The sequence below is a fragment of the Peromyscus californicus genome, unplaced genomic scaffold, assembly GCF_007827085.1.
Source record: "Peromyscus californicus insignis strain IS unplaced genomic scaffold, ASM782708v3 Scaffold_20__1_contigs__length_68692818, whole genome shotgun sequence".
NCBI lineage: Eukaryota > Metazoa > Chordata > Mammalia > Rodentia > Cricetidae > Peromyscus > Peromyscus californicus.
The window spans coordinates 43767245-43778122 of NW_026294503.1; the positions used below are offsets into that span (position 1 = coordinate 43767245).

The 10878-nt window shown below is 54.6% G+C and overlaps 1 protein-coding gene and 1 long non-coding RNA gene across 3 annotated transcripts; one reads left to right on the top strand and one right to left on the bottom strand.

Moving 5' to 3' along the window:
- Positions 1 to 1113: 1113 nt before the first annotated feature.
- Positions 1114 to 7457, bottom strand: LOC128116740 (uncharacterized). 2 transcript variants are annotated; one of them, XR_008220583.1, is made up of 3 exons: positions 7343 to 7457; positions 5956 to 6067; positions 1114 to 2377 (listed from the first exon to the last, which is right to left on the bottom strand). It is a non-coding gene; the product is annotated as an uncharacterized LOC128116740 (long non-coding RNA). The 2 variants fall into 2 exon arrangements; XR_008220582.1 differs by having other exon boundaries at positions 1114 to 6067.
- Lgals1 (galectin 1) lies at positions 7347 to 10648 on the top strand. The gene is given in 6 exon segments (XM_052748300.1): positions 7347 to 7462; positions 8667 to 8746; positions 9993 to 10137; positions 10139 to 10165; positions 10437 to 10508; positions 10510 to 10648. Coding segments are annotated over 6 exon segments (408 nt in total). The 5' UTR covers positions 7347 to 7453; the 3' UTR covers positions 10585 to 10648.
- Positions 10649 to 10878: the final 230 nt, after the last annotated feature.

Below are 10878 nucleotides of genomic sequence, written 5' to 3' on the forward strand. Positions count from 1 at the left end.
TTTTTTTTTTTTTTTTTTTTTTCGTTTTTCGAGACAGGGTTTCTCTGTGTAGCTTTGCACCTTTCCTGGTACTCGCTTTGGAGACCAGGCTGGCCTCGAACTCACAGAGATCCACCTGCCTCTGCCTCCCGAGTGCTGGGATTAAAGGCGTGTGCCACCACCGCCCAGCTGCTTTTTTAAAACGACTTAAGTGCTGGGCAGTGGTGGTGCATCCCTTTAATCCCAGCACTTGAGTCAGAGGCAGGTGGATCTGTGAGTTCAAGGCCTACAGAGGGAGTTCCAGGACTACACAGAGAAACTTTGTCTCAAAAAAAAAAGTTTCAAGTTTGTAAGCATTTTGCTTGCGCGCACGCGTGCATGTGTGTGTATGTGTGTGTGTGTGTGTGCATGATGTGTATGCCTGGTACCCATGGAGGTGTGGAAAAGGTATTGGACTCTCTGGAACTGGAGTTACAGGCAGCTGTGAGCCACCATGTGGGTGCTTGGAAGAAGACACACCTTGGAGGATCTCTATGCCTATCTATGCTGAGGTTTCACCAAAGGAAAACCAACCCTGAATGTGGGAAACATCATTCCACAGGTTGGGGACCCAGACTGACGAAGGAGAAAGAGAAAGCCGAGCCCAGCATTCACCTCTGTCTGCCTGCTGACGGCAAACACTGTAGCCAGCTGCCTCACACCTGCCGCCATGTCTTCCTCACCAGGATGGGCCGTTTCCCCTCAAACATCACCCTCCTCTCCCTTTGTTACTTACTGTGTACTCACAGCAACTAGAATCAGCACAGGAAACTGCTGTTGGAAGTGGGGCTACCGTTGTGAGAAGCCTGTGCATGTGGTTCATGGACCTTCTGAGCTGGTTTATGAAAGGAATGTTGAAAAGTCTGGAGCTGCTGGCTAAGAATCTCAGATGCTCTAAGCAGAGCTTAATGGGCCATTCTGGTCCTTTGAAGGCCAAAATACAAAGAGAAAGGTGAATAGTAAATACTGTGCTCACAAGGTTTCAGAGGGGGATGTGGACTCCGTCAGGAACTGGACTAAAGGCCATAGGTGTTCTAGTCTAGCCAAGAACCTAGCCATATGTCCTGAAAAGTTGTATGAGGCTGTACTCAAAAGCAATGGACTAGTTTGTTCAGAATTTTCAATACAGCTCAACATCCAAGCTGTGGCATGGTTGTGGCTCACCGTTCTTAGATCTCAAGTGAGTAAGAGCAGAAGGTTGCAGAGAAGCTGGGTAGAAAGAAAACAGTTATAATGGTTCAGGAAGTTAGTGCCATGACAGAGAAACAGTACTATGCCTGAGACAAGAGGAAAGATCCCTTGGGATCGAGACTGCAACCTCTGAAGGACACTCGCCTTGTGAAAATGAAGTCTTGAACCAGGTGGTGGTGGCCCACACTTTTAGTCCCAACACTCAGGAGACAGAGGGGCAGGCAGATTTCTGAGTTTGAGGCCAACCTGGTCTACAGAGGGAGTTTCAGGACAACCAAAAAGAAAAAAAAAAAATGCAGTCTTGAAAGCGGTCCAACTGAGACTGCTGGAGGATCCCCTGCTCAAACACCACCAGGGCACACAGAACACAATACGCCTGTGGCCAAGGGGCCCAGACCATGCATCAAGCTGTCAGCAGAACTAGGCAGCATATCCGCAAGGGGCTAGTTTTTCAAGCACACAAACTGCAAGTCTCCAGGTCATGGAGGTTCCAGGAAACTGCCAGGCCAGGCAATGTGTAGCAGCAGGGTTGGAGTCCCAGTCGGGAGGCCCTACGAGGCCATTATTACTTGAAGCTATGAGATTGAGGCTGAGTTAACCAGCTGAGAAAAGCTGCAGGCCGCAGAATTGGAGTGGGTGGGGCTGCTGGAGGGTGTTAGAGGCCGGGGTTTGCCAGATACCTGGCAGGAAGCTTCAGGGTCAGTATCAATGGGTTTCAGGCTTGTTTGTATCTGATCCCATCCTTCCCTGTGGGGATGGGAATGTTTACCACTGTATACTGGAAGCAACTTGCTTTTTAGTTTTTCTAAGAGTTCATGGCTAACGTTGTCTTGAGTCTCAGGAGAGATTTTGGACTTGGGGCTTTTTTCAAACAGTGTTAGAACTGTTTGGACTTCCAGAGATGGATTAAATGTCTTTTGTGATAAGAGATAAATTTGAGACTTTGGGGCCAGAGGTGAAGTGTGTTGTGTATTGAAGTGGAGCATTTGAGTATCAGGTTGACGAGAAATGGATTGTGGTGGTTCCTTTTCACTGTCCACTTGACTGGACTTAAAAGCACCTAGGCGACACATCGAGACGACAGGGCGTGCCTGTGAGGATGTTTCAAGAGAAGTCTTAACTGACGAAGCAAGTCCCATCCTGAATGTGAGTAGCACCATCCTAGGGGCTCGGGAAAAAAGGAGAAAGTGAGGTGAATACCAGCATTCATCTCTCTCTCCCCGAGTGCAGACACAACGTGACCAGCTGCCTCCCACTCCTCCCACTATGCCTTTCTTGATAGGATGGATGGTAACTTCAACCATAAGCCAAAACAAGCCCCTCACATTGCTTTTGTTGGATAGCTTTGTCACAGCCAAGAGAAAATTGAAATACAATGATTTCGGAGTAATACGCTAAAGCTTAGGCCTGAGCCCTGGAGGCTGGGGCTTCTGAGCAGAAGAGGACCGACCCCAGATGGGGACCAAACTGGATGAGAAGGTGGCTGCCTGGAAAGCTGGCACAGGGGGCGGCCCCAAGGAGGTGCAGTGGGGGAGGGTACCAGCACAAGCTAGCAGAGGGTGTCAGGAGTTGGAGGCACCCCCCCACACACCCTTCTGCCCTTCATGAAGCCGTTTTTGAGGTCCCTGGGCCCACGCTGTTTTCCTCAGCTCCAGCTCCCTGTGAGAGCACAGCCAGGCGCCCTCCCTCTAGTTTCCACATCCTTAACCTGCAATATAAGATGTGGGGGAGCAGGTCAGGCATGGCTCTCTGGGGTCCCTCCCTGCTCTGTCTTCAAGGACTCCATGTGGGAGCCAGCTTGGTGGGTGCCGTGGATGGTACCCATGTGCTCCATGGCTCGCTGCCAGTGCTGGCTGAAGGCGGTACAGACCGCGTCAGGGCTGGGGAGGAGCTGGAGGGCCGGGAAGGGCCTTGCTGGCTGGGACCTGTATGGACAAGCTAAGGCCAGATCCAAGGGCTAAGCTGCAGGACAGAATTCCAGAGGGCTCTGCTGGCAGCTGCGGGACTTGATCTGAGGGAGAATCTCCAGGGCCGGGCTTTGGCCTTGGGGAAGGAGGAGGGAGAAAACATATCCTCAATACCTGCAACCCTCAACTCAGCCAGGAATGATTGACATCATTGCTACTTTCCAGGGTCTGAACGTTATTCAGAACAGCCAAGGCCCTGGGCTGCAGCCCCCAGATCCATCTTTCCCCTGCTCCTCCTGCCTCTGCTTGGGATCTGGCCACAGCTGCTGTTCCCTGGGCACAAGTTCACCAGGTGGGCAGACACTAGGGTGAGATGATATGCTCAGATGAGATAGGCTATGAAAGCAAGGCGCCGGGCATTAGGCCCGACAGATAAGTGGGTGCCACCCCCACGAGGCCCTGAGGACTTCAGGGAGGGCACAGAAGGGACTTTATCTCTGTCCGCCCTGCCTTAAAAACCATAGTGCCTGTTACAGGGGATACTAGCATCTGGCAAATCCACACTACAACATAGGTGGGCGAGGAAGGTAACCTTGGAAGAGGGGACAAGGGGACTATAAAACCTAAACTCAGCTAGGCATAATGACTCACACCTGTTATCCTGGGCAGGACTGCTTCAAGTTCCAGACCAGCCTGGGTTACATAGTAAATTCCAGGTCAGCCTGGGCTACAGAGTGAGATGGTCTCAAAACCCCCATGAGCTCCATTTTTTTTAAAAAAAGGTCACCTATGACCTGAGTCCTGCCCTACATTACCCTCAGGCAGGAAAGCAGGACTTCAGGCACAGTTACAAATAGAGACACTGAATATGCAGGCTAGAAGCAGAAGCTGAGTCCCCAGCTCCCAGTTAGGAGTCTGATCCTCATACCATGTTCCTCCATGGCCTGCCTGTGCAGACTGGCTAGAAGGGTCCTCCCCACTCACTTCCTGGTGCAGGTCTTCCTATCCAGTCATGACCTGGCAGGGACAGCTCCTAGAGATCTGTGTTCCCAGCACCTGGGTTGGCCTGGCAATTGCCTGCCTCATCTCTGGTCCTCTACCTGGAATTCTGCCTGATGTGCCCAGTTCCTGATGTGGCAGAGGGGCACACACGGAAAGAGTCAAGGACCTGGGTGGGGCCCTGACAGTCCCTCTCTGTGACTGAAGGCTGGGGAGGCCCCACAGGAAAGATTGAAGCTTCTGTGGTTAGTTTTCCTGGTAGCTGCCTGAAGGCGGGGCTGGGGACTGATAGGCAGCCCAGCCTCACTCCAGATCTGACAGCATCTCTCTCCTCCCATCCTGGGTGCGCTTTCCTCGTCTGGAAGAAGGAGCTAGAGATTGAGCCTGGGAGGGCAAGGCAGAATCCTGGCCTGGCCTCCAGATGTGGCTGACTCATGATTCCACATCTGCATTCCTCTTCCAAGAGGACAGTTTCAAAAGGGGAATGGCAACATGGACTCCCTATACTCTCCATGCCCTCCCCATCCGATTCCCCAGTGTGAACTGAGAACCCCTCTAACTAACCAGAGATTTTAGGGTATTAGAGGGAGCTCTGGCAGCCGACAGGCGGGGCTTGGCCTCTATATCAATTAAAGAGATAAGTAGGGGGTAGAATGCTGCTTGCTTAGCATGGACAAAGGCCTGCGGTCAATCCCCAACAAGGCATAGACCAGGAATGATGTCACAGGCCTGTAATCCCAGTATTTAAGAAGCAGGAACAGGAAGATCAGAGGTTTAAGGCATAGCAAGTTCGAGGCCAGGCTGCGCTGCATGAGACTCTCTCAAAAGAGGCTAAGAGGGTAATGGTAAAACACACAGATTTAGTCAATGTGGCCACACTGGGAAGGGGAACAGATAAAGGGATCCAGCAACCCCAAGTCTTTTTTTAGGGTGCTAATGTGTGTTGGTTTTTGAGGAGGGGGCAGTTGTTGCTGTATTAGCTGTCAATGTTTTATTTATATATTTTTTATTTTTTTGGCTTTTCGAGACAGGGTTTCTCTGTGTAGTTTTGCACCTTTCCTGGAACTCACTTTGTAGACCAAGCTGGCCTCAAACTCACAGAGATCCACCCGCCTCTGCCTCCCGAGTGCTGGGATTCAAGGCGTGCGCCACCACTGCCTGGCTCGGTCAATGTTTTAGATATATATTTATTTTTTGAGACAGGGTTTCTCTGTGTAGTCCAGGCTGTCCTGGAACTTGCTCTGTAAACCAGGCTGGCTTTGAACTCACAGAGATCTGCCTGCTTCTGCATGCTGGGTGCTGGGATTAAAGGTCTTGCCACCACTGCCCAGCTTGCATTAATTTTTATTTTTATTTTATTTTATTTATTTATTTATTTATATATTTTTTAAAGATTTATTTATTTATTATGTATACAGAAGAGGGCGCCAGATCTCATTACAGATGGTTGTGAGCCGCCATGTGGTTGCTGGGAATTGAACTCAGGACCTCTGGAAGAGCAGTCGGTGTTCCTAACCTCTGAGCCATCTCTCCAGCCCCCTTATTTATTTATTTGTTTGTTTGTTTGTTTATTTGTTTATTTTTTAGCCAGGGTCTCATGTAGCCAATGGTGGCCTTGAATTCCTAATCCTCCTGCCTCAGCCTCCCAAGGGCTGGTATTACAGGCATGAGCCACCATGCATTTTAAGCTTAAATATTGGAAGAATTGGGGCAGATAGCGAGAGGTACGCATACTTGAACAGGCGGCCCTGCAGAATGGTCCAAAAGAAGTCCCGTTGCGTAAGGGGACAGGCAGGTTCTCAGGAGAGGGTCACTCCCGCTCCCGGGGTTACAGACTCACCTCAGGAACAGTTGCCCTCACGTGGGGGAGGGGCTGTCCTGTGAGGCTTTGTTCTTTCCAGAATCCAAGGTGACTGCAGACTGGGGACAGTGACTTGTCTCTGTGCCTTTGGCTTAAGAAGGAGGATGAGGTAGGTCAGGAAGGCTGAGTCAAGCAGGAATGTGAGCCAAAGGTGACAGATTCAAGACAACGCAAGAGAGGGCGGACTCATCCTTTCAGTAGCCTGGGTCTCAGTGAGCCTCCCTAAGTCACATCTCACTCCGTAACTGTCTGTAGCTCCCCAGGACCCGCAGGCCAAGCGATAATGAAACCCTTTATCCGGCCCACAAGGCCCCTCATGATCCTGCCTCCTACTGTCTCCTCACACTCATCGGCTTGTTCCCCAGACCTGTGCTTCTCAACTCACAGCCTTTGCCGAGTCGGAATGCTGGGTCCTTCAAGACCCCGCTTCACATCCCAGTCTCCATCCCACCCCAGTGGGTGTCTGCGCCTTCCCCAGAGCCAGCACAGCGTTATTTAATTAGACTCCCGGTCAGATTCCATCCAAGCCGTGGATTCTGAGAGCAGGGACTGGGAGGGACTCAACTTTGAATCCCCCGAGGCCGGCCCAGGGCTAGACACATAGTAGGTGCTCAGGAAAATGTCTGCTAAATGGATGGCCATGTCTGGTCTCCAAAAGGGAGAGCGAGGCCAAGGGTGCAGAGCCGGCACACCCTCGGCTGCCTCTTAGGCCCAGGGATGTCAGAGCCAGGGCACTCAGAACTCTCTTGCAGGCCCTGCAGTGAAGTCCAAGGTATGAGCCAAGGACACCAGCGTCAGACCTGGCGCCCAGCCCAGTCTTTCTTTAGCCCCAGTGAGCAGCGGCGCGGAGCTGTGGCCACAGTCGGCGGCTTCCGGGGAAATCCCGGGTGGGGCCTGGGCTTCGTGGTCCTGCTCAGCCTTCCACAGCCAGAGGCCCAGCCGGAGCCACACCCTGGTCTGCCAGGCTGCAGCCTCTTCGAGGAGCCCTGCTCTAACTCTGTGCAGGCATCTCCTCACACATACCCCCACCAGCTGCGCTGGGCCCCGGGGGCTCTCTGCCTGCTGCCCCCCCCCCCCCCGGCCCCTTCCCGCCAACTCTTGAGCCTAACTCATCCCCAAACTATTTTCCACTGGCTCCCCCAATCTCTGCCACAGCACAAATCTTTTTTTGGTGGGAGGAGAGGGATGGGGAAGAATAAGGGGCGGCGCTTGGACCCTGTGGGCGGGGCCAAGGGGAGGCGCTCGCGGATTGGTCACCTCGGCTCTAAAACTGGCTTTATAATCCATTAACTCCGCCTCTGGTACCGCCCCCCCACCCCTGTCCTGACATGCAATTGGCTTAGCCCACCGGAGGGGCGGGACTCACCGGGTCTGGTCCAGTTAAAAGGGTCGTGGAGGGCTTGGGGCCGGGTCACTCGGGTGGAGTCTGCAGACAGCTGGTGCAGCAGGTCGCAGGAACCTTCGCTTGGCTTCAGTCATGGCCTGTGTGAGTGCGAGACCCTCTACTCCAAGGTCTAGGGGATCGAGCAGAAGCAGATGGGCATAGGAAAGTGGCCAGTTTGGGAGCTGCTTCTAGTCCCAGCTGTGCGGCCTTGGGCAGGTGCTTTCTCGGATCCTCAGTAGCCACATCTGTAAAATGGGGGTGGGTGTCGTAGTCCCCCCTAAAGCCTTGCGCCTCTCTGGCTTAAGAGTGTTCTGGATTTCTTCGAGTTCCCGCAGCAAGGTCCCATATTCTGCCACTTTGTAGTTTTCTGAGAAGTGGGAGTGGGAAGGGTGTGGCCTGGGGAGGAGAAAGGGGGGGGCAGGGGGACATTTTGGCCAAGGCCCCTCGCTTATTGCTTCCCTCTCCTCTCCTCTCGAGGCCCCTGACCCCTCCCCCGCTGCAGCTGTCCCCAGTCACAGAACCAGGGCCCAGTAGATCACCCTCTGCTCCAGAAAAACTTAAAAACCTCCCGGGCCCTAGATAAGCCGCAGGCCAGGCTGGGGCTCCTCGTGGTTGCTGGTTAGGTGGGGGCCGAGAGAACTGCGTGCCTTTGCACAAACAGACACCCAGGCTGTGACTAACCTTTAGGGACAGGGTTCAAATGTCAGAGAAACCCCTCGCACAAATGAACTCCTGTCAACCCACCCAGTGCCCAGATATCTGCTGGGCTCTCCCCTAGCTTGCTAAATCCATGATACTGCACTCCTGCGGGGCGGGCCCTGCCCCTCGGCTTCTGCACCCCAGTCTGTGTGCCCTCTGGGCAGAGAAGAGAGCCCTGAGGGGAATTGGAGAGGCCCCAGGCTGCTTTCTCTCTCCCGGAGGAGCCACCGACATTTCTATTCAGCTGAATGAGGACTTTGGAGGTCCACACTCCATCTTCCCCTCCACTCCAAGTAAAAAAAAATTCTCCAAGCTGACCACGGTGAATCTTCTAGGCTCTGTCCTGTAGGACAGCCCTAAGTTTCAAATTAGCAGGCCCTTCTGGGAGTGGAGACTGTCCCTAACCACAGGGACAATCCAGACTAGAACTTACACCTTGTCCTGTCCGCCCCACCCCACCCCACCCTCTAGGCTTCCCCTAGGGCTGGTCAGGATACCCAGGGTGGGAATGACCGCATGCCCACACACACACCCCAGGCCACTGCTGGTAGCTCCGGCCATGTCCTAACTGGGCCCTAACTGCAGCTAGGTGGTCTTGTCTCCGCAGGGTCTGGTCGCAAGCAACCTGAATCTCAAACCTGGGGAGTGTCTCAGAGTTCGGGGCGAGGTGGCCCCCGACGCCAAGAGGTGAGAATGGAGCGGGGCTGGGGGGTGGCGGTGGCAGAGGCGGGGTTCGCAGGCCATGGGGTCCTGAGGCTGGGGATGGGCGTGGCCGGCCAGAGCCGCTTCTCCCCAGCCCGCCGGGGGTTAATGGCCAGCTGCAGATGCTGCGTTTTCTGGGTGAGTCACTTCCTCGCTGGGTCTGGTCCACCTCACCGTGGTCGCCCCTTCCCTCCCGCCCCCTCTCTCCGGGATGGAGTTTCTTAAACTAAACCAGCTGCTGCCTCAAGAGCTACCCTGGCTTGTCCCCTCCCCTTCCGCCTGGGGTGTGTAAGGGGGGGGGGGTGTGCAGCAAGGGAGGGGTCACCCACGTGCCTGCTGCCTGCGCGCGGGGCGGGGGGTAGGGGGGGGGGTAATGGGCTCAGTCTTTTTCTTTCAATGCTTCCCTCTCAGTCCCATGCCTATTTTCTCAGCAGCCATGTGACCTTAGACCAGTCACTCAAGCTCGGGAAGTCTACGAAAGACTTTTTTTTTTTTTCTTTTCTTCTGGGAAGGCAGGGTCTCAGGGTCTCACTCTGTAGCCCTGGCTAGCACGGAACTTACCATGACTACCAGGTTAGCCTCCAAGGAGACCCACAGGTTTCTGCCTCCCGAGTGCAGGGACTGAAAGCGTGCACCTCCACACGCCCCACCCGGAAGAGCCTGGGTTTCCTAATAAAGCCAGAGGGAAAGTTGTGGTGTGGAGAAAGCCAGGGGCCAGATTTATCAAGGCAGCTGGCTGAGCGCCTGGGCCCTCTTTTTTCTTTCTTCCTACCAGAGACCTCGGTGGCAAGTACTGCTAACCAGGCCCCATGCAACAAATCAAATCCGAGATTATTATTTTTGCATTTTTATTCCACAATGATGGAGCATCTGCGGCGTGTCCTGGTCTGTGCTGGGCACCAGGGACTCGGGTACACAAGACAGGACAGTATCTGGAAGGTCTCCCCCGCTTGACTGAAGGGGCTGACCCCAATTAATATCTGGGAGAGAGATCCCTTCAGGGCAGCCCTCCATTGCACAGACAGGAAAGAAACCGTGGCTCAGAGAGGAATGGCGGGGTCTAACTCAACTCACACAGAGAGGCCAGAATGAGAATCCAGGTTCCTGGTCTTCCTGTTGACCGGGTTTGAACAAGGTGCATGAATGGCCAGCGGCTGATGTTGCATTTTCTCGGTGAGCTTTGGGTCTCGAGCTAGCCAGCATGGCCTCAAGCCTGCCTGTCACTCCCTAGCTTTGTGCTGAACCTGGGGAAAGACAGCGACAACCTGTGCCTGCACTTCAACCCCCGCTTCAACGCCCACGGGGACTCGAACACTATCGTGTGCAACAGCAAGGATGGCGGAGCCTGGGGGCCTGAGCAGCGGGAGCCTGCCTTCCCCCTTCCAGCCTGGGAGCACCGTGGAGGTGGGCAGGACCGGGTCCTGGGTGGGCAGGACCGGGGCTGGGCCGGGCCCTGGGTGGGCGGGACCGGGTCCTGGGTGGGCGGGACCGGGCCCTGGGTGGGCGGGACCGTGATGGCTTCAGTGTTCAGAGACTGGCTGCCCCTTCCTGGCTGTGTGATTACCAGCGTCGTGCCGCCCTGAACCTGATGGGACTCACCCGTGTGGGAGCTGCTGTCGCCCGGGCTCTGAGCCGCACTCCAGGGTGTCGCTCACTGCCCTTCTCCGCCCACCAGGTGTGCGTCACCTTTGACCAGGCCGACCTGACCATCAAGCTGCCCGATGGACATGAGTTCAAGTTCCCCAACCCGCCTCAACATGGAGGCCATCAACTACATGGCGGCGGATGGCGACTTCAAGATCAAGTGTGTGTCCTTTGAGTGAAGCCAGCCCGCCCGTAGGCCTCAATAAAGGCAGCTGCCTCTGCCTCCCACAACCCAGACCTTCATGTGAGAGTGTTTGTGTGTGTCTGTGTGAGCGGGCCTGGTCCATTTTCACTTCCATTCACTCCTCATGTGTCCCTCTTGGTCCCAGGGGCCTGTCTTCTTCCCCCATTCTCCAGGCCCAGCAGAGCCCAGCACAGAGAGGGCTTAGCGACCAAAGAGGGTGAACCAGTCCCACGGTGACAGGGACAGAACGGGGAGGTGGAGGAGGGATGAACAACAGGACCTCATTTAC